This window comes from Xenopus tropicalis, chromosome 4 (genome assembly GCF_000004195.4).
Source record: "Xenopus tropicalis strain Nigerian chromosome 4, UCB_Xtro_10.0, whole genome shotgun sequence".
Lineage (NCBI taxonomy): Eukaryota > Metazoa > Chordata > Amphibia > Anura > Pipidae > Xenopus > Xenopus tropicalis.
In genome coordinates this window covers 101,404,038-101,430,985 of record NC_030680.2, presented here as the reverse complement: position 1 = coordinate 101,430,985, position 26,948 = coordinate 101,404,038, and the positions used below count along the sequence as shown (strand labels likewise).

At 38.4% G+C, this 26,948-nt stretch overlaps 1 protein-coding gene across 1 annotated transcript in view; it reads left to right on the top strand.

Moving 5' to 3' along the window:
• The first annotated feature begins 567 nt into the window (after positions 1-567).
• Positions 568-26,948, top strand: part of axdnd1 (axonemal dynein light chain domain containing 1) — a 31,227-nt gene continuing 4,846 nt past the window's right edge. Inside the window, exons 1-21 of the mRNA XM_031900997.1 lie at positions 568-853; positions 990-1,132; positions 2,463-2,563; positions 2,918-3,014; positions 4,927-5,012; positions 5,490-5,546; positions 5,655-5,760; positions 6,514-6,635; positions 8,406-8,546; positions 9,802-9,906; positions 10,622-10,742; positions 12,353-12,454; positions 14,286-14,452; positions 14,782-14,857; positions 16,148-16,382; positions 20,471-20,684; positions 22,694-22,787; positions 23,357-23,562; positions 24,129-24,225; positions 25,381-25,488; positions 26,794-26,901. Coding sequence (XP_031756857.1) covers positions 751-853; positions 990-1,132; positions 2,463-2,563; positions 2,918-3,014; positions 4,927-5,012; positions 5,490-5,546; positions 5,655-5,760; positions 6,514-6,635; positions 8,406-8,546; positions 9,802-9,906; positions 10,622-10,742; positions 12,353-12,454; positions 14,286-14,452; positions 14,782-14,857; positions 16,148-16,382; positions 20,471-20,684; positions 22,694-22,787; positions 23,357-23,562; positions 24,129-24,225; positions 25,381-25,488; positions 26,794-26,901 — 2,589 coding nt within the window. The 5' untranslated portion in view covers positions 568-750. The remainder of the gene's footprint in view (positions 854-989; positions 1,133-2,462; positions 2,564-2,917; positions 3,015-4,926; positions 5,013-5,489; positions 5,547-5,654; positions 5,761-6,513; positions 6,636-8,405; positions 8,547-9,801; positions 9,907-10,621; positions 10,743-12,352; positions 12,455-14,285; positions 14,453-14,781; positions 14,858-16,147; positions 16,383-20,470; positions 20,685-22,693; positions 22,788-23,356; positions 23,563-24,128; positions 24,226-25,380; positions 25,489-26,793; positions 26,902-26,948) is intronic.

The following is a 26,948-nucleotide window of genomic DNA, read 5'->3' as shown; positions in this document are numbered from 1 at the left end:
GCACAATTGCGCTCCTTACACTAACAACGCGACTTTCCCTCCCTTCAGGCAGCAAATAAGCACAGCCTAGGTGCCTTTTTGGCCAAAATAACAGGGTAAAAATAATAAGTGTCCTTCACAGTAATAACACTTCTGGGATGTCAGGGGTCTCATAACAGCTCAATGCTTTCCTCATCATCTTACATAGCAATTTGAAGGGAGTAGGTGGACATTTTGTTTGAGGAGACTACCAACTCAAGGCTTTTCACAGCGTGTTGTTGGGCAGCGCTTTAGCCCTTGTTTGGAAGAGTAACGCCATAAAGCAGCTTTTTTACGGCTTAACTACGTTCACTCATAGGCTAAAGCTGATCTACAAGTTGCTGCTTTCTTAGCTCTGTATTAGTGTATTCTCACATCCGAACGCCCTAAGTAAAGGGAGCAGCTTTTTCCTGAGCTTTTATTGCTTCAACAGTACACTCAAACGCGCACCCCGAGCGACCTTTCCTGGAAGCGCCAGACCAATAGGCGAGCAGGATGAGAACACGTCAGAATCAATAAGCGTGTAGGCGATCTGCCATTGGTACTATAGATATGGGCGGGGGCGTTGCCATGGTTCCCGTCATGGCGTTTGGATGCTAAGGAAAGTAAAGTAGAAAGCATAGTTTTATGTACGTGTGATAAAATGCGTGGGAATCGCGGGCCATTAACTTTGAGGCTTTGGTGAAATGGCTTATGACTCCCTTCCTCTTGACGTCCTAGAAAAGATAAACCATGTCAGTTACTGGGTTTCCCTCACCGCCTATGGAGCCAAGACCTCCAGGAAGAAGGGGACTGGGCAGTCGAAGCTTGGTGCCGTTGGGAGAGAACAGTACAGGTATGAGATAGCAGATTGATGACATGGGGCTGATTTTAACTATTGGGTATTAACCTTTAACAGGCTGATTATACCAGGCTGTGAGATCTATGGCTTATCATTTATAATAATGATATAACTATTATTAATTTTCAAGAAAAATGTGGGACCCCTGAGCAAACCCATTCTGGCACAATATCCCAGCATAAAGACTACATCCCAGAAGAAATTCTGCAAATTTTGACTTCTGCTACTAGTGCTTCCCACAAACTGGATTTGGAAACTCGGAAAGATGCAAAGGTATGTACAGTATGTGTAAACTGCATGTGTGGCACAATACGTGTGCAGTGGTGCCAGAATACTTACATATTTTCTATTACAAACACACTGCTGTAAATAGCATTACTGTGAATAACAGAAGCTCAGTGGTGCCCAACCTTTACCAATGTGAGGTCTGTTTTTAGTCAAGTTATCATGTCAGCATCTACTACCTTCTGTGTTACATGGAACTTTATTGTATTAGACATATACTTTTTTTATTTTAACTACACAAATGTAACAAAATCTAATTACTATTTGGCCATTTAGTTATATCAAATGCGCACACTCCCTTAGACCTCTCTACTTTTGGGGCCTTTTATGTAATGGGCCCAGGTTCATTGTTTGATCCAGTCATTTGCTGAAAATCACCATGCAAAGTCAACTTTGTGAAGGAATATAGCACACAGCTGTTTGTTTGTGTTTATTAGTGCACACCTGACAAAATGCTCTGTCCCAAAACATTGTGACCTCTAAATAAACAAAGTGACACAGCCTTGCATCCTTCTTTGTAGTTTGCCTTTTTGTGGCGATTCTAAGGAAGTGCTTATATTTACTGCACCAGTCTCTTATACATCTGTCAGCTAATATAGTTACAGGTTAAGTATCTGTTGTTCAGAATGTTTGGGACCTGGGGTTTTCCGGATAAGGGCTCTGGCACACGGGGAGATTAGTCCTCTCAAGGCAACTTCTGCGATTTCACTGAAATCGCGCCGCCGCGTATGCCATCCCGCCGGCGATTTACATTTTCACTGGTGGGATGGCATTTCAGGGAGATTAGGCGCCTGCGAACAGGGAGATTTGTCACGGGCGACTAATCTCCCTGTGTGCCAGAGCCCTAAGGGATTGTTCCATAATTTGGATCCCCATACCTGAAAATCAATTAAATAATAAATAAACCCAGTAGGATTGTTTTTGAGAAATATGGATTCATGCAGTTTAATTAAGCTAGAAGTACTAGGTACTGTTTTTTTTATTACAGAGAAAAAGGAAATTAAAAATTAGATTGTTTAGTTTAAAATAGAGTCTATGGGAGATGGCCTTTCTGTAGTTCTTGATAACAGGTGTCTGGATAAGGGATCCCACACCTGTATTATTATTATTATTATTATTAACACTTTTAACTTATTTAGCAGTATGTCCATACATAGGTGTAAACAACGAACATACAGATTACATACAAAAGACAACCAATAAACTATACAAGAGGTAGAACCTGCCAAAAAGAACTTACAGTTATTATCCAGTGTTTCTGTATATAAACAGGATGATTGTAATTATTTAACATATTAAATGCTTTCTGTGTGTTAAGGTGTGTCTTCGTTCTACTGATAATGCTTGGCACCACCAGCTCAGAAGGAGCAAGTTTAACCACTTGATTGAGCAGCCAGTCTGTCTTAAAGGAGCTGGGAGGTAACAAAACTTCAGATACCTTGTCTTGTAAATCTAAAGTTCTCTCACTGTCACTGTCTTTTGTCATTCAAGTGGCAACATGGGTCATAGATTTTTGCTGGTTTGGCTACTGCACCAAACAAGCAGATACATTTAAAGTACATAAATCAGATAACTTTTATATAAAGTCAGATGGTAAATTTTCATTTTTCATGTAGATTTAGATATAGATCTATAGATTTAAGTTTTTAGTTAGATTTTAGTTAGTTATTATGGCACTGCGGATATTTTGGCCGTAGATAAGATATGTTGTTTGGAAATTATGCTTTTTGCAGTATATAACAGCTGACATAGTGTTTCATGTTTGCTTTCCAGGGACATTTCCTTCCTCTGTGATGTTATTCTTTCAGATAAAAGGAACAGATCAGTAACATCCTTGCAGCCCATCAGCCATAAGAATGACACATCTAAAGTAGGTTTTAAATTCAGTGTTGTACTATTATTTCTGCTTACACACGTCCTCTCCCCATGTGGATTTCAGGTATTCCTTCATAAGCCAATAATACAATTACAAGGTCTGGTTTTTAAAGACACAACATTGGGGGTACTCTGCAATGGAAAAATAAAATCAGTGTATTAAAATTAACAAAACTTGGAACATTTTATTTTAAATATTAAAAATACAATGTATCCAGCAGGGTGATTTAAAGGTGGCCATACACAGCAGATTTAAGCTGCCGATTCGGTCCTTCCGACCATTTCAGTAGCTTATCTGTCCGTGTGTGAGGACACCCGATGGGACTACGCTACTGATATGTTGCCAGTTCAGCATTCACTGGCAGATCACAATCTACGATTCAGGCAATACTGATATAAGGAAACCAGTGAACCAAAGACAACTAGATATGAGAAACACCTGCAGGCTAATGTCCAACAGAGCAAGTTAGTCGCCTGCAACAGATCTTTGCAACCTGCGACTTTGGAAAGCCGAAGCAATGTGTAGGCCTTTCCACTGGCGACTCCTAACTTGCTCCATCGAACATTAGACTTACATGGTTTTTTATATTATTTGTAATTTGAATTGCTGATCTTTTGGAATTTTTGGACTACTCTTGGGATAAATAATCAGCAACAGAGCAATCCATATATATTTAAATTAAGGCTATTCTAAAGGGTGTATGGTATCACCAGTGAGTTCTCAACTGACTGAATTTTGGAACAAAAGTGAGAAACTTTGCTTTATCTGCAGGTTTTTGAGGTTAGTTTACAAGCAGAAAGTCCTAGTGTAACTACTCATTATCAGTCTCCTTATGACTTATTACATTTCTTCCTGTGCAAGGATCCAATAAGTTTGAGATTCTGTTTCCAGTGGTGTTCTCATACTGCTCCAGCCTAACATGAAAATTGAATGCTTTAGTGTAGCAGCCAATAGAGAAGGAGCATAACATAATAAATTATAGAGAATAAAGTCATCTAATATATTTCACTAAGGTCCTGAATATGCAATCACAAAACAAATTAGCAATGAAATATGCAAAATCAAACATACTATACCAAATGACGTAAGGGTGCATCCAAGTGCCACATGGTCCTCATGCTTCGTCCTCTATAACCATTAAATGTTTTTGCATATTTCACTGCTAATTTGTTTTGTATTTTATGACAGTAGAGAAGAAGGGCAGAGTCTTTTAAACAAGGCAGTGTTATAAACTTATACTGGTGCTTTCCTAAAAAACAGCAGTATTCTTTGCAGAAGCCACATAAGGTCACTGGCACATCCTTATAATTCATTGAGATTGGTTAGTCTTTAAATTGTATGCACACACATCTAGCCCTGACATGTTGCTGGTGTACCCAGAGGCTCTAAGTTGTGCTGCCCTTAAAGGAAAAGTAACACTAAAAAAAATCCATTCTACCCTGCCCCAATAATTGCCCTATCCTGCACATCATTTATTATTTTGAATGCTTTATTAGAAAATACCTGCTAAAACTTGGCTTCCGGTTATTTGAAATAAGGTGATACGGCGATGCAGGGCTGAATCCACTATGCAATGATCTATTGATCGATCCTAGCCTTCCTTCTGTATAGGAAGGAGTCAGGCTAGGCTCGGTCAATCGATCGTCACATAGTGGATTCTTCCCTGCATTGCCGTATCGCCTTATTTCAGATGACCGGAAGCCAAGTTTTAGCAGGTATTTTCTAATAAAGCATTCAAAATAATAAATTGTGTGCAGGATAGGGCAATTATTGGAGCAGGGTAGAATAGATTTTTTACTTAAAAATTTTTAGTGTTACTTTTTCTTTAAGATGCAGCAAGCATTGTGCTTGGTTGGTAAATGCATCATGTATACAGCTGAACTGTATAGTGTATTCACGTTCATAGGAAGAAGGTATTCAGGAGAGTCTTGTGCCAGAAGAATACTATATTGTCAAGAATAAAGGCATTTTAGGACTGGAATATCACGAGGAGTAAGTAGCATTGAAACAAATCCTTTGTTTTATCTTATCGAAAATAAAACACGCAAGCATGCAATAATTAAATTTGAGTGTACATAGAGACCAAGAATCGCACACGTATTGCAGTAACCTTAAATTTTTCATAAATGTCATATCTAAAATCCAGATTTTGAATGTTCCATGTGTCCATTGTTCATTAAACGTATAAGAAAATGTAAAGAAAAACATTTGTAAATACGTAGTGATTTTTATTAGTTCATGGTAGATGTACACTAACTGCAAGAACAGAAAATTAACTCTTTATTCGACACACAGTAATTACAATTTTTTTTTTTTTTTTTTTTTTAAAAAGGATGAAATATTAGTTAGGCTTTACTTTTCCTTGAGGTTTTTTAGCTGAGGAATACATTATGTAATTTTTATTTAACTTTCTCCGATATTTGCATTTTAATTAAAACATTGTACTTTATGTTTCTATTCCTGATACAGCAAGTATACAACCCTTCTAAAAGATGATGAGAAGAAGCTACGTCTCTTCCCCTCCTTGTAAGTTGTGAGCTTTATTGTTCTTAAAAACTATACTATGTCTTTTCATCTGGTTAAATTGAGTCCATAAATGTCAAGTTCAAATGGTTCTTCTTTATATTTGAACAGGAAACCCAGTGGAAGATCAGAGGTTCTTCAGCTGATAAAGGTGATGGACAGCATGTTGAAGGATGCAGGAGTAGACGAAGACCTTAAACTGGAAGGTCCAACTCCGGTAAACCTTTATGGTTGCTTTACTTTAGGCCAGTTTAATTAATACTTTCAAATTAATTTAACTGTTCACATACGAGGAATGTAACCAGGTTGATGTACTGTTACATCCCTAGTAAAACAAGTGTCAGAAGTCTGTTCTAGTAGACAGTAAATAAATATCTATAAAACTGGTAATGCTAATGACAATTACATGTTTAACTACTGCTACTAAAATGTAAAGTAATTTTAAAATACAAAATTATTATTTAAACTACCTCCATGTTTGCTGTTATAACAGGAGCATGGTGTCATTCAAGAACATGTTGTGTTCTGCTGATTTGCTTGATTAGAAGAGAGTGTTCAGTTAACCTACTCCTGTTTATAGGTAAAGAAGACACTAAAAATACAGTCCACTTCCCATCCCAACCTGCATAGTTTCTAAACCAGCTAAAATTTGTCACTGACAGTGTTGGACTGGGCCACCAGGATACCAGGAAAACACCTGGTGGGCCCAGGTGTCAGTGGGCCCTCCTGCTCACCCAACCATTTTCCTTGCATTCCTATACCATTACTCAATTCTATATGGGAAGAAACCGAAGAAATGGAGGAAAGGTAATAATACTATGTAAAAAGAAGTAATTAAGAGACTAAAGAAAGTGGGTGAACAGGGAAGGAAAGGTAGTCTGGAGAGTGGGACTAAGGTCTAAGGTTTTCTGGTGGGCCTTGGCACCCCAGTCCGACGCTGCCTACTGATATCTTTTCACTTGTATTACAGATTCATAATCTGCTGGAATTGCTTAAGGCCGAGCAGAACATATACAACATTGTGTTTCATGAAGTTATCCGTCAAGTCAGCGTGGAGTGCGTGGAGAGAGGGGAGCTGCTTGCTAAGCTCAGGTCAGCAATAAGGAAGTCTAAGTAGTATTTTAAATACTTTTCTTTTTTTATGAAGGGAATCTTCATTTTGTTTTCTCTCAAAACAATAATGGCGTCATTTATTTGTAAAAAGAATATTTTTTTTTTCTTCCTAAATTCTAGCAGAGATAGCCATATATATATTTTGCTAAGAAATTTCAATGTAAATGTACTGCAATATTCAAAGCGAACCCAAAGTAGTCATAATGATGGTGCATTCATGTCTTGCCTGTGGCAGTTTCGATGTAAATGTGCAAATGCAGAACTGCAAATAATGGTTGTCCTTTATACTTAACCAACAGACAATTTATATCATAATAAGTAACACTTTTTACAATTCTTACCAGTTTGACATTGTCCTTTTACATTTTTTACCGCGAGCAACGTTTTTGTTGATGTTTTATGTGTCATTAATCACATAATGGGAAAAAATACAGGTTGCAGTGGTAACAGAAGTGAGGGAGTAAAATTCGAAATAATTTTTATTCGTTTGCTGATGTCACCTATCATGTGTGCATACCATTGGTTTGTGTGTGTGCACAGTGCCTCATACAAGCCAGAGGGTGGACTTTAGAACTTAAAAATGTCATTTTTCTATATGGGATTATCCAACAGTACATGCTATTTAAAAAGTATATTTTTCACAAAAATGCTTTGTTTATATGCTTTGTTTATAAACAGTGTTTTACGCATGCGATGTTATGTTTCCCTTTATGTGACATTCTGTACTAATCTATAGGGCATAGTTTCCCTTTATATGCACAGTTTTAAAACACTAAAGCCTGTCAGTCCAATAGGAGCTACCCCAGGGGTGTAAATACAGGGGAGTGTAGGGGGTCCAGTAAAATATCTTGGTAGAATAGGTCAACTTACCAATGTTTTTGGACCCTAAATTGAATTTGCTGTGGGGCCCAGTAACATCTAGTTATGCCACTGAGCTACCTCTCTTCTTGAAAGTACAACATAATCCACTGCTATGTGTAATGTAAAAATATTTCACATAGATATATAACAAAGCCTGCACCAGAATTGTTAATAAAGTTGTCAACATATTTCAATTGATACATTTTACAGCATCAACACTATCCTATTTAACTTTTGAGCTAAAGATTTATCCAGCAACATTTTGTTCATTTTCTTTCCCGTCATTGTGCTTTCCACTTATCCTTTACTATCTGCAAATATTTTATCTCCACCTGTTAGCAATGTGCAGGGCCGGAACTAGGGGTAGGCAAAAGAGGCAGCTGCCTAGGGCGCAACGATTGGGGGGCGCCAGGCAGCAGCCTCTCCTGCCTACCCCTAGTTAAGTTTTGCGTCGCACCGCTTCGAATCGCACACCGCGCCGCGCCCCCCGTAGTTGCGGTGCAGGAGCGAGGTAGCCGACCGGGTTGCCTAGGGCGCCCGATCGGCTCGGCCCGCCCCTGGCAATGTGTATGGCAATGTGTCTATTAGTTGTGTATAAGGTTGGTCTCTGGGTCAGGATTACATACCTTTTGTTACATTTAAGCTAGGCATACAGGTAAAGATCTATTAGTCTGGCAGGCCAAAGTAGATGCATGCAATCTTTTGGCCCCTGGGCCAACTTTTAGAGCATATTGGGCTTATGCAGACCTGTCAGGAGAAGTCTGCACCAACAGCCCAACTCTGCAGGATTTTCTTACATACTTCATTTGTTGGCCAATAACTTGCTGGCAACTAAAGGGTCTCAAATTACTTTTCCCATATTCTCAGCAGTTTTATTTTTTCTTGCAGACAGCGCTATGCAATGCTGTTTGACAAAATTCCCCGTCAGGTGCTAAGCCTGTACAATGACCTTCTGGCACAAAGAGCACTGGACCGATGCCTGACTAAGGAAATCATGAATTTCAAGAACTCCATTGAGGATATGACCAAGTTAGTCATAAAAACTATGCAGTGAATTGGTGGTGAAGTGTTTTAACGTTAAAGTAAAAATGTAGCTTACATGATAGGAATTCAGTTAAATATGTATTGTAATGAAATGTTTGCCCTTGCTTTTATGCAAAACAGATGCATTCAGTAAGCTTTTTTTGTTACTTTGCTAACGTTGTGGATTGCTTTGTTGTCTGTGAATCATTGCCACACATGGTAGGTCTCTTTATTAAATTTGATGGTCATACAACTAGATTGGTGGCCAGTTTAGCCCGATGTTATGGTTTACTAAATGATAAGACCACTTAAATTGGCTGGCTGTGTGCTGCTCTCTTCTGTGATTTTCTCCTTCACCACATATCCCATGAAGATTGCAGCAGAGTTCTGTTAGAAATCTGATCAGCCAGCCTGTTGAACCACCATTTGGGGATAACAAATTTCCTCTGCAGTTTATGTCTGTGTATGAATAAGCATATAAGTGGGTCCAGGCATGAAAACCATCAGTGCCTTTTTTTGTGTTGTCTCTGTAAAAACTGTTTATACTGTATATATATATATCAAACTCAACAGTAGAAAGCTATAGCGTCAATCAAGTCAGTGATTTATTTCAGCATACCATCTACGCGTTTCGATCACCACAGGATCGTCATCAGGATCCTGTGGTGATCGAAACGCGTAGATGGTATGCTGAATGTTGAAATCCCAGAGATATAGATAGATATATACAGGTTAATTTAATAAGCAGGGTGTATTTACCCCATAAAGACTCAAATTATACAATGGTGTCTCTGATCTTTGTCCAAATTGTCTTATTGCTTTGGCTCCTGTATTCACATAATTTGGGAGTACTTCAGATTCAGAGTTTGTATAGAATTATGTTTTCATTATATTAATGATAACATGAACTTATGTTATAATATCAGTCTTGTAACTTTTACAACTATTTTACTATGATAAAAAAAGTTTAATTATTGCCCTGGATGTCTACAGACAGTAATTCCTATTTAAGGGGGAAGCTCATCTATCTTTTCAGGGGCTGCTCAACAACTTGGACCATTTTGTAAAAACTAACAAGCAAGTTTCAGTTTACTCCCCTTTTCCAATATCTCCCCTTGCACCCCTCCAACTTTTCCTCAACTCTTTTTTTTCTGTTTATTTCGTGTTGCTCATTGTTAAATGAAAACAAAAATCAATAAATAAAAGCTTAACAGATATTATTACAAGGCAATTAATATTCAATTATATTTATGTGTTCTAGTGAGCTGTACCAGGTAAGAGAGCATGACCTGCGAGTGAGCAGAGATGCAAACCAAGCACATGCAGAACTGGCTAAAGCTCTAAGCGAGGCAAAGAAGAATGCAAAGTAAGAATATCCATAATCCAAACTTCATAATCCACTATCCATAAAGCCTAAAAAGGTCCATTTATAAACACAGTGCTACTTGCAAATGGCTGTTTACCAGCGGTGTAACTACAGAGGAAGCAGACCCTCTGGTTGCAAGGAGTTCTAGAAGCATAGAGGGACCAGTAAGGCCCTAATTATTGAACAATTGCAATATATCTTGGACATCGCTGAATTTGTTATCAGGGCGCCCTGAGGCCGCCCCCCATTCGCGCCCCCCATTTGCGCCCCCCGCATGTGCATTCACTAAAGTTTACTGTGCGTCCAGTCCCCATTGCTCCATATGTGAGCAAAATTTCTGTGCATCTAATGTTTTAGAGACCTAAATTTAATTTTCTTTGGGGCCCAGTAAAATCTAGCTATGCAACTGCTTTTTACTCTACTATCAGGACTCTGACAAGGACAGAGAGATTTTAAAAAAATAATATTGCAGAGTTGTGCTCCTGCAGTAGGACCCCAGGCCTGTGCAGTTTTTTACTAAAAGGAGCTCAAAAACTGTGAAGTATTTAACAAAAGCACTGAAAGGGCATAGATGAAAACTGGTGCTGAACTTATGGATTCACCAGATCTTTTTTTGTATCCAGGGGATACATGAAGACTGAAAATCAACATACACAATTTGTCTAAATTTTTCACTGCAACACAATTTAACTACATTTCTGGTAATTTTTTCCAGTATCCTAGATGAATACCGGGAGCTGTATGAATTACAGAGATCTCGCCTGGAAAAACATCTTGTTGACCTAACTGAAGAGAGGGATCTCTGGAGCTCTGCAACATACATGATTGCAAGCAAGGTTGTTTTAGTTCACTTTTCAACCCGTGTTACTTAATTCTACATGCACACATCCACCCACATATGCACTTGAGATATTATATTACACTTCACTTTAGATATTGTAAATTTTAAGTTTGCTGAGGCACTAAATTTTGCATTGGTACTTTATGACACATTTATGTGCAATATGGTAAATAAAATTGGAATGCGCAAAATATTACATTTTGCATTTTAAATATGGTAAATGGTAAGTTTGTCAAGGTATTATATTTTACACTAGCAATTTATGGAAGTTATGGGTTTTTAATATATTTAGGTACAATATTGCAACAGATACCGCAATGTTAAGATAGGAAGCACTATACATACTGTGCTTCTATTTAGAGAAGCATTTTTAAGCCATACATACAACCAGGTCACCAAACGCCTTAAGTGCATAGTGCAAGACTGAAAATTAGCACCAAAACTTAGCACGGATGCAGAGAAAATGTAAGTATAGAACCAGTTGTTAAAGTAACTGCTTTACCACTAATCAGCCATATCCCACATACAATAACTTGGAGCTAATCCTTCTCTTTTAAAGGCGGCCATACACGGGCCAATTTTAGCTGCCGATAACAGTCCCTTAGACTAATTCGGCAGCTTTTCTGCCATGTATTGGCACAAATGATGGACCTCCACGACCAACATCTGGCCTAAAATTAGCCAGATCTCGATCAGGCAGGTTTGATTTTTCCGTTGGATCGGGGATCACATCGGCTCCTTGATGTGGTCCCAGAAACGATGGTGCCTATACCCGCCATTTTAATTTGATTGTTTGGCCATTGAAGTGCTTAAATACATTTGGTCTATAAGTCAACAAACATACAGGGCATGTATATTAGCTACTGATAAAATTAACAAAAACAACATTTATAATGTGTACTTATAGGGTAAGGGCTCTGGCACATGGGGAGATTAGTCGCCCGCGACAATTCTCCCTTGTCAGGGGCGACTAATCTCCCTGAACTACCATCCCACCGGCGAAAATGTCGACTTACATTTTCGCCGGTGGGATGGTAGTTCGCTGAGATTAGTCGCCCGTGACAAGGGAGATTTGTCGCAGGCGACTAATCTCCCCGTGTGCCAGAGCCCTAAAAGCTCTTAAAGGAGAAGGAAAGGCTAAGTCACTTGGGGGTGCCAAAATGTTAGGCATCCACAAGTGACTTTTACTGCTTACCTTTTACCTCGGGCTAAAATAGTAAAATAACTGTAGATTTGTATTCAAACACAAGCAGGATACATAATCGTAGCCTATGATTAAGTGCTTTGTGAAGAAACGTATAAAGCTATTAGGAGCCCTTCTTGTGCTTGTATACAAATCTACAGTTATTTGCCTGTTCGTGGGATTCTGTGAGTCCCTGCCAGAAATCTTTGATGGTACTGATAAAATTGAGTATACCGTGTAGGAACGTAATATGTGAATGTAATAGAGACCTCAGACTGTAAGCTCCACAGAGGAATTACTGGAGTGATTGATTTATCATCTCTGTAAAGCACTGTGTAAATGTACCACCACTATATAAAATACTAATGATGACTATGATAATAACACTGGACATACAATTCTTAAGCATTTATTTCTTGTAGGTAATTGAAAGGAACCAACTACATTTGGCTCGAAAGTTGTGTATGTGTGAAAAGACCTGGACAAACATTATAAGGCATTTTATTGTGATGTTGGCATCAACAGTAAGTGCTCTTTTTTTCTACTAGAACTTAATGTTTTGCAGCTAGGGGGTAACCTTTTGTCCCCCATGAAATGCTTACCCAGGAGGAGGTAACTAGGGCTGCTAATGCAAATGGGGATTTTGTGTTAACTTTTATGTGTTAAAGGAACAGTAACACCAAAAAATGAAAGTGTATAAAAGTAACTAAAATATAATGTGCTGCTGCCCTGCACTGGTAAAAGTTGTGTGTTTACTTCAGAAAGTCTACTATAATTTATATAAATAAGCTGCTATGTAGCCATGGGGGCAGCCATTCAAAGGAGAAAAGGCACAGGCACATAGCAGATAACAGATAAAACACTATTGTATTCTACAGAACGTATCTGTTATCTGCTATGTAACCTGTGCCTTTTCTCCTTTTTTCCAGCTTGAATGGCTGCCCCCGTGGCTACACAGCAGCTTATTATATAAATTATAGTAGTGTTACTGTAGCAAACACACCAGTTTTACCAGTGCAGGGCAACAGTAAATTATATTTTTATTACTTTAAAGCTCTTTCATTTTTTGGTGTTACTGTTCCTTTAACTTTAAGTGTTCTCATAGAAGGAACAAACACGTATAATTATATTTGTACTTTCATTTTTGTTGTGTTGGGGTTATAGGCAGTTGCATTTATTTATAGGTATAAATGGGTCGATGTTGTTTTTATGAACACTTAGGGGCCCATTCATTAAACCACGATTTTTGGTTGTGTAAATGCACGATTGGAAAAAATTCGTAGTAACCACGATAATGTGCGAAAATTGCACGAAATTTCTTTGCATGGCGGTACGAAAATATCGTGGGTGCGATCCGAAAGTCACAAAATTTTCGGATCCGCAAAAACCTTTCTGGCTTTGAAACGTCAATGCATGATTTTGGAAGCCTTCCATAGGACTCAATGGCACTCTACAGATCCAACCTGACCAAACAATAGTCACGATACCAAAGCTTGAATGAATTGTGAAATGGAAGTTAACGAAAACCACAAAAAAGTTGTGCCATTTTAACAATATTATCGCGGTCATTACGAAAAGTTTTTTTCTAAAAAAAAAAAAAATTGTGCTTTCATCAATGGGCCCCTATATATCACAATTATTTTTAAGTACAGGTATGGGATCCCTTATCTGAAAACCGTTATCCAGAAAGTTCCGAATTACGGAAAGGCCATCTCCCATAGACCCCATTATAAGTCTAATTATCTGAATTAAAAACTGATTTCCTTTTTCTCTGTAATTATAAAACAGTATCTTGTACTTGCTGCCAACTAAGTTATAATTAATCCTTATTGGAGGTAAAACCACCCTATTAGGTTTATTCAATATTTAAATGATTTTTAGCAGACTCAAGTTATGGATATCCAAATTACGGAAAGATCCCTTATCAGGAAAACCCCAGGTCCCGAGCATTCTGGATAACAGGTCCCATACCTGTACAATTATCCATCCAAAGTGGCAATTAAATCTAAGGTTTCTGCGAGAAGGGGCTGATTCCAGGCCTGAAATTTGTGGCAAGGCCACAAAGGTCAGAACCAAGGGCGGCACAAATTTCAGGCAAATTTTGAGGCATATCGCCCAGCCACACCAGAAACTCACATTCAGAGCACTGGGGACAACGTGTGAGATATTTTGACAGTAGCTTGAATTTCTCCACAACCTGTTCCCTGTGCTCTGGTGTAGAAACAAAGGATGCACATTAATAGCCCATGTTACATTATTGGGTTAGTGAATTAAATATCATTTGTGATTCTAAAATTCCACTGTCAGCAACCACTACACAAAGTAAATCTATATCTCCTAATGGTTACTCCACAGAGTGCAAAAGACCTTATTCAAATCCAGCAAATAACAGAGAGCTGGAGAGGACATATGGCACATTTTGACCAAGATGTGCAACGTAATGAAGAGTCGAACCGGGAGAAACTGCGGTTGATCCAAAATGACCTGGACAAATGGCAACAGCATTTCCAGGAGAATGTCTTGTAAATCACACATCATTACATGTTTAAAAGAAAATTTTATGTTAAATAATATACTGTGTGGAATTGCCATATATATTTCAGTTCTTGAGCTACTACTTTTGTTTAAAAGGTTCATGTTCATGCATCAGCCCTTCCCCACAGTGTATTATAATTTGTCTGTTACTAATCATTTGTTATCTTAGTCACTCTCCTTATCAGACCTGTTAGGCTATCAAAATGTTGCAGAGACACAAGGCTTTTGTTTTGAGAGTGTACTTTAACTGGACAGAGCAGATTCACCTAGTTACACACATATATTGCTTTTCACCCTATCTCTTTCTTCCTGTTAGCGTACATGAGCGTTTTGAAGAAATACGTGAAGATGTGATTGAGTCAGTATCCCAGGACCTCAGGAAGTGGGACAGTGTAAGCAAAAGATATATCTGACATCTTGACATAGAGCCTGTACTGAGATAGGGTTCAGTTTGGGAAAATTCCCTTGCATTACATTATGTATTTACAAACAATCTGACTGCTTATTGTTATCATCTGTAACTTTGTAGCACAGTATCAAGCTGACAGTATTCACTGTAAGCAATGGTAAGATTGCAAATCTCTCAATATCCTTTTTATAGGAAAACACACTACAGCTAATTTACACTGTGCTGGGCAAGATGTAAAGTACAAAAACTAGATATAAACTGCTATGTGTTTCATAGTTTGCACTTTGCTTATCACCTGAAAGTGAATGGCTTTGTATTTTCATTCTTGAACAGAAAGACCTGTGCCACCTGAATAAATACAGTACTGCCTGCATTTGGCAGTGTTATGTTCATGAGAGTTGGGCTGTGTAAGGCATGTAGACCCCCTATCATGCTCTATAACTTGCATGTCACTCATTAAGGGGGGCTCCAGTGAGTGCAAGGTGCAGCAGAGCCCTGTATTTATTGCCTCCTATGGCAGACATTAAGTAGTGGGCAACCTTGCAGACAGTATTATGCTCTGCACCTTGCTCCAAGAAGCAAAGAACTTCAGTTTCCTGGGGGCAAGTACTGTGTTTTTGAGCACTAACAAGTGCAAGTTTGCATCCCTTTGTGATTTTGTACTTGCATACATGGCATTAATACATTACATCTGTGTACCGAAGTCTTAACTTTAAAGGGCATGTCACCCCAAAAATAAATTTTTTGCCCGATAAAACAAAACATAATTCTAAGCAACTTTCCAATGTGAATTAATCAAAAAATGCTTTAAAAGTTATTTGTAAATATAATTGCTATTGAAAGCAGCATTTAGTAACATAGTAACATAGTAAATTGGGTTGAAAAAAGACATATGTCCATCAAGTTCAACCATAATGCCTATATATTTGCTGATCTCCTGGTTGTTACTTTTTAAACAAAGATGTTGCAAAGATCTGTCTCCTCCAGCGAGACAGGCCTGTCAGTCTGCTGGCGTGTGTTACATTGTTTCAACAGTCTGAGCCACCAGGGTAGAGAATATAAAAGGACAAACGCTGCTTTTAATATCAATTATATATGGAAATGCGTCAAAAACCATTGTAAATTTGCAATGAGTGTATATTGCAAAGTTGTCTAGAATTATGTTCTCCTTTATTTAAATTGAACTTTTTTAGCTTTGGTCCTACATGATTATCATAATAAAGGGGGGTTGCATTCCTGAAGCCCATTGCATTACATTCTTATCTGTATTTAGATGCTAAATGAAGAACTTCAGCAGTTTGAGGGGTGTCAACTTCTAAGCTATCAGGAATCCCTCAGCACAGCCTTGGACATTCAAAAGCAGTGGACTGAGCTGGGCGAGAAACTACTTAGAAGGCATCAAAGTTCAGATAAAGATTTGCCTCCTGAAGAGAAAGCCTTGGTAGATATGAAGGGCAAAATACAGCAGCTCTGTGAGCAGTACAGGAGGAGGATTGAGGGAGAAAATGGTGAGTTCTCATGTACCTATTTACTTAGTTTGTTTTGAATAACCCTCTCCACGACAAGAACATTTGTTAGAGTGCAGTTGCTAGTCTCTGGGTTCTTCTCGCATGCATCGGCTGGCACTGTGACGCCATCATACGGCCAAATTTGAAAATATAAACCTTTTCTGAGCCTTCTTTCCTTGCCCAAGCTGACTCTGTTTATACAGTCCATGCTAAAGCCCTTTCCAGATGATTATTGATCTCCATTATTATCCATTATGATCTTTCTGCTCACAAGAGTGTGTATCAGCAGCATACTCCAGGGCTCCTTTCTCACAGGCCATTACAGGGGTCCCATGAGACTGCTAAGCAGTTGCAATAAATCTTCATAGAAACTGTTGTTTTTGGGGGGGCCAATAACTAGTCATTCCTCTGCTGAAAAATTTGTGTAGTTACCAATATAAACATCTGATGTTATTTTGTAAACGGTAGTTCATATAAATAGTTAAAATAATTAATTGTGTTAATTAGTAAGACATTTACTTTAGGTTTTTTTCATCCATTAGTGGTCAGTGGAATTTGGCCCTACCTTTCCTTGTCTTGCTTTTTAGCATTGTCATTGCTTGATGTAAGTTATGTAAGCTTCTTTTTAAGTCACGTAGGTTTTTAGGTAAGTCACTGTAGTTTTAACAGAAGTATTAGCGTACACTACACAATTTACACTACCAGGCCACCATTTAGGTCAAAATTTCATTGGGCCTGGGACAACAGTCCCCCTCTCCCCCTGATTACATCCTCCTAATTACTGGCCTCCAAGACTAAAATTTTTCTCCCCTGCAGTCAGTTGTAAACTCTACTAACTCTCTAAACTCTCGCTGCTAGAAACCCCCTGCTCTCTTCTTTTCATCCCCTGGTAAAATCTCTACCATGGCTGTATGCAAATAACAGCCTACAAAATCCTTCTGCTAACATTCAAACCCTTTACTCCTGTTATATGGTAAAAACCACTGTGCAAAGTTTGGGGACCCTGGTTTTAATAGTGTCTGAATGGCAGCGATTTAATTTTCCCCACTGAAAGTCAGTGAAAGTGACATTTGATTGGGGGTGGGTGGCTGCTCCCCCTTTTTCTAACCTGGAACTGCAGTTACCCAGTGACTAACTCTGCAAAGTTTAGGTACCTTAGGATTAATAGTACGGCAGCAGTTTAAATTTAAACCAATAAAAGTCAGTAGGTAAATTGTGATTGGTTGTTGGTGGGTGTGCCCACTTTTTCTAACCTTGAGTCAAAGTCACCCAGTGACAAACATTGGGCACCCTGGCATAAATAGTATGAGAATGGCAGCATTTTAAATTAGAACCAGTAAAATTCAATGGATGAAATCTGATTGGCTGTTAGTGGCCCAACCCACTTTTCCTATTTTTGAACTGCAGTCCCCCAGTGACAAACTTTGCAAAGCAAAAATAAAAATTGTCAGACTGACAGCATTTTGCACTTTACCATTGAAAGTAAATAGGTGAAATGTGATTGGCTGTTCTAACTTTGAACAGCAAATACCCAGTGACTAACTCTGGAAAGTTTAACAACCCTGGAATTAATACTTAAATAATGAAATATAAACCAATGAAATTTAATGGGTGGAAATGAATTGACTGTTGGTGGCTCCACCCACTTGTTTTAACCTTGAATATGTAGTCAGCCAGTGACTGACTGTGCAAAGTTTGGGAACCCTGACATAAATAGTGTGAAAAAGGCAGCATTTTAAATTTAAACCAAAAAAAATCAATAGGTGAAGTCTGATTGGCTGTTGTTGGCTCCACCCACTTTTTATTACTGTGAGAATGGCAGCAGGCTGAATCAATAGGTAAAATCTGATTGGTTGTTTACAGCTCCGCCTACTTTTGGGCATTCAACAATCATCATATTTTCATTCAGGCTGACCCCATGAGTATGTGTTTCAAGTATGGGGTGTATAGCCTCAAAGCTGTAAGACTGGCAGTAGTTTCAATTTCCCCATAAAAGTCAATGGGTGAAATTTGAATGGCTGTTGTTTGTCCCTCCCACTTTGCTTTTTTTAGAAGACACTTGAATGCGTAGTCACCCAGTGACTGACTGACTTACAGTAAAAACCACTGTCAAAGTTTGGGAACTCTGGCATCAAACCAATAAAAATCAATAGGTGAAATTTGATTGGCTGTCAGTGGCTCCGCCCACTACTCAAAACTAAAACTCCAGTCCCCTAGTGACCAACTGTGAAAAGTTTGGGGACCCTGGTGTTCGTACTGTGAGAATGGCAGCAGGTTGAATTTCCCCATTGAAAATCAATAGGTAAAATCTAATTGGCTGTTGGTGGCTCCGTCCAGTTTTTCTAACCTTGAACTGCAGTTACCTGGTGCCTAACCCTGCAAAGTTTGGGAACCCCGGTGTTATTACTGTGAGAATGGCAGCAGGCTGAAGTCAATAGGTAAAATCTGATTGGCTGTTCACAGCTCTGCCCACGTTTGGGCATCCAACAATCATCATATTTTCATTCGGGGTGACTCCATTATTATGTTATTCAAGTTTGGAGGGTGTAGCTTCAAAGCTGTAAGTGTGGCAGCAGTTTGAAAATCTTCCCTGTCAAAGTCAATGGGAAAATTGGGGGGTTCGGAGCGGCGCCACAAAAAGATGGGGGGCAGGATCCCTTAGAAAAGCACAAGCAACCTGCTCCACTACAGGCGAAGAAGTGTGGAGAGTTTGGGTGTTGTACCCCTAAAACTGTAGGAGGAGTAGCGTTTAGAATATGGGGGGCGCTAGAATAAGAATAATAGAAGAATAAGCTGAAGTCGAAGAACAGTATGTTGGATTTTTCAACCCAACACAATTACCAGTCCACTGAAAAGCCCTTGAAAATAATCTGCTCAAATGCTGCTGCTTAAAGGAACAGTAACACGAAAAAATGAAAGTGTTTTAAAGTAATTAAAATATAATGTACAGTTGCCCTGCGCTGGTAAAACTGGTAAGTTTGCAACAGAAACGCTACTATAGTTTATATAAATGAGCTGCTATGTCAACACGGGGGCAGCCATTGAAGCTGGGAAAAAGGAGAAAAGGCACAGGCACATAGCAGATAACAGATAAGCTTTGTAGAATATAATGGGGTTTATCTGTTATCTGCTAAGTAACCTGTGCCTTTTCTCCTGTAAATGGCTGCCCCCGTGGCTACACAGAAGCTTTATTATATAAACTATAGTAGTCTTTTTAAGGAAAACACACCAGTTGTACCAGTACAGGGCAGCATTACATTATATAGTAATTACGTTTATACACTTTCATTTTTTGGTGTTACTGTCCCTTTAAAGAAGGGAGGGGATTTTGTGTTTTTTTTAGGGAGCTCTGAGGTAATTGCCCTGTTTAAAAAGAAGGGGTGAATTCAGTGTAAATAGCCCAGCTTTTATTAAAACAATAGGCATTATGTAATTTTAGCAAAAGTCCTATTTATTGTGTTCATCCTTATCAAAGGTGTATACTGTAGTACTAAAATGCTAAGAATGTGAGAGTTCACACTTCAGAGATGATGTCTGCCTTGTGTGCTTGCATTGGGGCTGGCACAATGGTTCCGGGTGCAGGCAAAGGAGAAAGCTTATCCACAGGCCGAGAATCAGCCCTGTGTGGCACCAGCCAAGATAAGAGCTAAATTACACCAGTGCAGTTGCCCATGGAAACCAGAGACCTTTGCTTACATTTTTAACTGGTAGCTCACTGATCAAAACTAATTTCTAATTGTCTATGAAGATTTTCATTCATCCAGGTCATGGTATATCTAGTATAAATAAATTTAAAGCAACTGGACTTGTTAAGTAATCATTGAAGATGTTTCACTACTCATTCGAGCAGCTTCTTCAGTTCATCAGGTTGAACTGAAGAAGCTGCTCGAATGAGTAGTGAAACGTCTTCAATGATTACTTAACAAGTCCAGTTGCTTTAAATTTATTTATACTAATTTCTAATTGTTTTCTATGGGTAATTGCACTGTTTATAATATATTGTAAGGTAACTTGCAAAATACTGTTTTTAGCTGCATTAATATAGCAGCAGGTTTATAAAGCTAAAATATTTTTTTTCTTGTCAACAGGTGTTGCAGACGCTCTCATGGCATTTTCAAATAGCTTAAAGGAGTGGACTTTGCATATGTCTGCACTTAAAGGTACTCTACATGGAATAAGAGAATGTGATTGGAGTCACTTCTATGACCTTATTTCTGAATGGAGGAACCTTGCATATAAAATCATGGGGCTAATTGGTGTTCATGAATTAAATGAGGAAAACGGTTCAGAATCAGGTGAAAGGTATGTCCAGTTATATAAGAACTTTAAAAACTATACAATAGGTTTACTGTATGATATGCAAGAACAATGAATAACCTGTAAAATAAAAAAAAGTGTTACAAGTGGTGCTGTCATTAGTTATAATTGCTTCTTAGTGATGTCTCTTGTTATCACATAACTTATTGAAATCTGTGTAATAAAAATAATTAATCCTACTTTAATACATGATGATGTCAGAAGTCACATTGAAATTTCCTGACCTCTGTAAAAAAAATTGGCCACGGAACACCGTAGGGACTCCTAATATCCTTATATATTAATATTGTGTTACAATGGGAGGTTCACTATTTCTAATATAACATACTCTTTGGAGGCAAACGTGAAAGTATACAAGAGGTCTGGTTCACGGACAATCTTTGAAGGATGAAATGTATGTACACTATAATTCTAATACCAAAGGAGTGCCTAATATTCACAAGTATATTTGAATTCACATTATTTCAAAGATTATCACTGCAGAAGAAGATTGTTCCAACTAAGCTTGGAGGGAATTTGAATTAAACTTGAAACTCTTAAATTCTATAAGGGTGAAGACAGGCAGGGCTACTAGTAGCAGCTACTTTCTTATGGCTACTAAACTCCAGAGAATACCCTGCCATAGACAATACTGAGAATTGCCTCTGCTAAAACACACGTAGAGACATTTATCAGTAAATGATCAGCATTGATCATTGCATATTTTAGTAGCTGTGACAAGTAGCTGCTACTAGTAGCTCTGTGTCTTCACCCTAAAGGTGTCTTATGATAGTGATCATAACATGGACTCTTTTATGTTGCAGAAAACAACTGTATAAGGTAGTGATTCTGACAATAAACATTTCTCAGGGTGGGGCACAACACTGGTAGCCTTTGGAGCAGCTAATAAGGCATATGATACTTGAATGAACTGAAAATCACAATACTAAACATTTGTGCCAGTAGTGCTAGGCCAACTAGGAAGTGTGCCCAAGGCAAGTTGATGATCGTAACTACCTAGCTCTGCCCCTCTCTGTGCACAAGCAACAGAGAGTGACAAGCTGGGGGTGGAGTGGCGATTGGCAGGAATGACAAGAACCTAGACTCTCCTACTTGGCTCTGTGCATCCAATGATTCTCCAAGACCCTGAACCTACAGGTAGACAGACAGAACATGTATGTGCGCCACTACTAATGTTGCACCCTAGGCACATGCCTCTCAAATTCAAAGACAAATTTAATTTCCTTCTATCAATAGGTGAGCAGAAACCTAGACAGTGTCAATGTGACCTGCTTAGATTTTTCTAAAGCATTTGACACAGTACCACACAAAGGTTATTGATTAAATTAAGGAATATTGGCCTGAAACATAACTCTTGTACTTGGATAAGGAACTAACTGGAGGATAGATTTCAAACAATAGTTTTAATGGAACATTTTCTAATGGACCACTCTGCCCTTGGCAATTGTAAGTACTGCCTCTGTATTTGCTAATGATACTAAATTGTACAAAACTATAAGTTCCATGCAAAATGCTACCACTCTGCAGAGAGATTTGATTAAATTGGAGAATTGGGCAGCAAGTTGTAAAATGAGGTTCAGTGCTGATGAACTAAAATTGTGTTTATGTGGATAACGAGCAACACCTCTATGCAGTTTAAGTCATTGTCTAATGAAGTACTCTCCTGCATAAAAAATGTCAAGCATCATAACAGTATGGATCACAGTGCCTTGTTTGCCTTCGGCCTAAAACAATTAACAATTTCTCATAGTATGCTTAATTTATATGCTCATCTAGGCCCACTTTAACCATGGAGTCTGTGCTGTCACATATCCATGCAGTCAGTATGTTGTGAGTTTAATAAAAGAAATAATAACCTTAATCTCACAGGACATCTAGACATGTACAACAGCACTTTTCTGATCATTACTGGAGTAAGATAAAATCTTTCGATAATAGCTGTGTTTATTAGACACTCCACCTTCACTTCCCCCACCCCCTTCACTATTTTGCAGAGTGGTGCTGGAAGATATATTCAGGAAACTGCAACAATGGGTTCTTGCAATGACAAGCGGAACAGAGAGGGATGATCAACAGGTCTCCAACGAGGTAACATCAAGCTAGGAGCAAGCTAAGGTGCATTTTGTTGTCTGCATTTTGTCGCAGCTACAAAAATCCAGAAAATACCTTGACAAAACACACTGTCATTGCTAAATGTAACCTGTCCATTTGGTATAATTCTGATAAATGCTGCCTGAAAGGGGTGGTTAACTCTTAAGTTAACTTTTAGTATTTGGTAGAATGGCCAATTCTAAGCAACTTTTCAATTGGTCTTCATTATTTATAGTTTTTGAATTATTTGCCTTCCTCTTTAGACACTTTCCAGCTTTTAAATGGGGATCACTGACCCCGGGAGCCAAATAACTATTGTTCTGTGAGGCTACAATTTTATTGTTATTGTTAATTTTTATTACTTCTCTTTCTATTCAGTCCCTCTCCTATTCATATTCAAATCTCTCACTGCAGCGCTACCTTAGCAAGTCCCTGGTTGCTAAGGTAATTTGGACCCTAGTAACCAGGTAGTGAATGGACTGTTGCTAAACAAAAAGTAAAATAATGAAAAATGAAAGCCAATTGCAAATTTTTTATAAGTCTCTGAAAAGGGGTTTCTAACCTAGGTAAATACCCTGCATTCAGCAATGGTGCTTCTTATGGTGAATGTGCTTCTCCATCTGACTCCTGATTACCCACCTGATCTCTCTGAACTAAGTGTTGCTGCTGTGTCTTTGGAGGAAGATTTTACCCAAGCTACTGTACAGAAGATGCAAGAAGATGCACTGCGTTTGTCAGTAAAGTTGAAACAATTCTCCTGCTTCATTGTTGGGTAAGAACACTTACTGGTATCCACTATACTTAGGGCAGGGCAAGACACAAAGCATTATACACTGCAAGAATTAATCTCCAAATGTGTGTTGCAGGTCTTTCTGTTAGCCTCTACTCTTCAAGTAAGTGTCATCTAAAAAACTCACTAGTATAGGCTACAGGGGGCATTAACCAGGCAACAAACACTAGTCACTGGGCAATGCTGAACTCCTGGCCTTCAGTGGTGGCCCTAGGCCAGATAAACTTATGCTTTGCTAGCTATGCCTTCTAGCAATCAGTTTTTATGCTGTCCAATTACCTTAATTTCACTTCTCTCCTCTTCTTGAAGCCTTTAGCTACATGCTTGCTTCTTCACACTACAAACTTTTTAGGAGCCCTTCTCACTGCTAACTTCTGGACTATGACTCATAATGACACAAAACACAGATATAATAAAATAGCATGTAAGATACTTACATATAAATATAAAGCATTAAAACAATTTAGTAATGACTGGGTATGCCACCCAATTTTAATATGCACTTTAATCAGCATTAAAATGAATTATGTTGTTATATGCCTCTTCAGCTGTTGCCAGGAAATGGTGGAGGACATTTCTATTCACAAAACAACACTTATGGAGGAAGATCCTGATTATGAGTTGAAAGAGTTAGAGACAATTAAGGTATTTACTTGCAAGCATAAAAATTGCTTATTTCTGCATAGGTTTTTCATGGCAATTCTACCATATCCATCAGCTGTATGTAAATGCATTCAGATGTATCTGCGTGTAATGGAGATGCTGCCGGTTACTACTAGTAACTAAAACAAGAGCTACTGTGTTAAGGTCATATTCTGCAAAGAAGCTTGTACACACATTTACAGCAACTGTGGGGAGCTATGTTAACAAACATAGAAAATGGTTCGGCTGACTGGATGATTTGTGAATCTTCTTGGATTCTTGTGAGATTCACTCATGTACACAAGAAAAAAAAACTGAATGCAGTAAGCCTATCCTAGACAACCATGAGTGTCACTTTAGGCACCAATTTGTCAAATTAACAACCAGCAAACTTCCCACCTGAGACTTACTACAGCCATAAGTCACATCACTGGTTTACACAATCATCAATATAGCTACGCTGATGACACTAGAGGCCACAGTATTGCATTACTTTTAATAATTGTTATTTTAGTACTAGCTGCTGAAAATATCATGCAAAGTCTTCAGATTTCCCACTGTTCTTTTTCAATGGGTATAGCTATAGTGAAAATGTTTTTTTTAACTGGAATATCAAAATGTATAAAGATATCCAAAAAATCTATCCTAAATCTAATTTGTTTTTTAATATCTTAAAGGAGAATGCAAGTCAAAATTTAAAAAGCATACTGCCCAATAGTCCCCCTATTGTTTAGTAAAAACGCCACACTTTTGGCTCACCTAATCAAATATTTACTCAGTCACACTTACTTCACATTTTCTAGAACAGGCAGCCATCTCTAAAAAGGTATTCTCCCTTCCTTTCCCTCCTTGCTTCATACTGCACATGTGTTTCATTCCCTCTCCCCTCTGCCAGATCCGCTTCTGATTGGCTGGCTCAGAACAGGAGACAGGATCAAGTTACACACATGCTCAGAGAATAGGAAGGCTGCCGCTGGCAGCCTACAGGAAGGGGAGAGAGATTTCAGTGATGTCACTGTAGTCTTCACACTGCTGTAGGCTGCCAGCACCATATCTCAGAGACGCAAGCAGGGATCTGGGAATTTAGATATGCAGTAAGTACTTAAAAAGAATGCCTTTTCATTTATATTAAACTTTCATTGTCCTTTAACTCTATAGAATTCATGTAATGAGTGGATTGAGACTTGCCAGCTTCTCCTCTCTGAAATCACTAAAAATTCAGACCTGGCAATGACATCACAAGATCAGAATGGCAGCAGCTTTGCGGTAATTGAGAATGGGAAAATTATTATTGACAAAGTGATGTGTGTCCATCACAAAATTTCTCTGTCAATGTATAAATGTATCTGTATTTATCTTATGCTAAATGTACCGTTTGTGAGTGGATATCCTAGCTTCATGGAGTAATGATTCCTGAAGCTTCTATGTGAACTTGAAGGGCCCAAACAAACTGGAACATTAAAAGCAAACTAAAGTAACAGCAGCATTTGCCAAACTATAGCCCTGGCCATCCAAACCCGTTCGTGATTCCTATTCACAGAAACAGGGCATACAGTCTGACTTGTTAAGGGCTGAGGTTGACAAAAGACAACTGTTGTTATAGGCTACTACAGATTTCTGCTCATATACAAGCAGATTTTACAGGAACTATGCTGTTGAATACCTTTGTATAGGAGGAGAAAGAAAAGAAAATTGCTTGACTTTAATGTCAAGTCTTCCCAAGAGACTCTGCATACCATTAGCCGCAAAAGGTGAATGCAATCTGATCCAAAGATCTCACAACTACAATATACTGAAATTCGTTCCACAGTCAGGTGCACTCTGGCTAGTAACTGAAAAGACTACTCCAAAAAAAAAAAAACTAGAAAACAAAGAATAAGATATGATGGATTACCAACAATGAGAAAATTACTCACTAGATTAATTACTAACAACTTAGTGAAGTTAAAAAAGTAAAGCAGTAAGCTTTGGAGCATGCAAAGTGAAGGCAGAGTGAATTGTTGGGTTTACTCAGGGATCCCCAACCTTTCTTACTCGTGAGCCACAGTGAAATATAAAAAGACTTGGAGAGCAACACAAGCACCATAAAAGTTCATGGAGGTGCCAAATAAGGGCTAGGATTGGCTATTAGGCAGCCTCTATGCACACTATCAGCTTACAGGGGGCTTTATTTAACCAAAACTTACCCCCAAGTCAGGAATTCAAAAATAACTACCTGGTTTGGGGGCACTGAGAGCAACATCCAAGGGGTTGGTGAGCAACATGTGGCTCCTGAGCCACTGGTTGGGGATCACTGGGTTTACTTGACAGCCCATCTCAGGAAACAGATATGAGGCTTGGTTGCTGCTTTACAAAATCTCATTGACATGTGCTTTAATTGCAAATTCTATGATTTTATATACTTAATAAACACTTTGTCAAGGAAACAAGTAGGTAGTTTGGTCCTGCTAAAATGTATAGTTGAAAGACAATGATGATTTCAGGTCAACACATTAGTAATATAGCCACCATTAGGAAAGTGATACCACTATTGTACTTTTCTTATTTGTGCATTGTTTGTGTCATTTTCAGGAAGTCAGAATAATTCAAAACAGAGGGATAGACTCAAGGGATGGAACAGAGCTTGATGATAATATTCCAGAAGAGATTGTAGAAGTAGATCATGTGGCCATGCCTGAGGTAACTCTAATATTACATTTAACTGTTAATAACAGTATACATCTTAC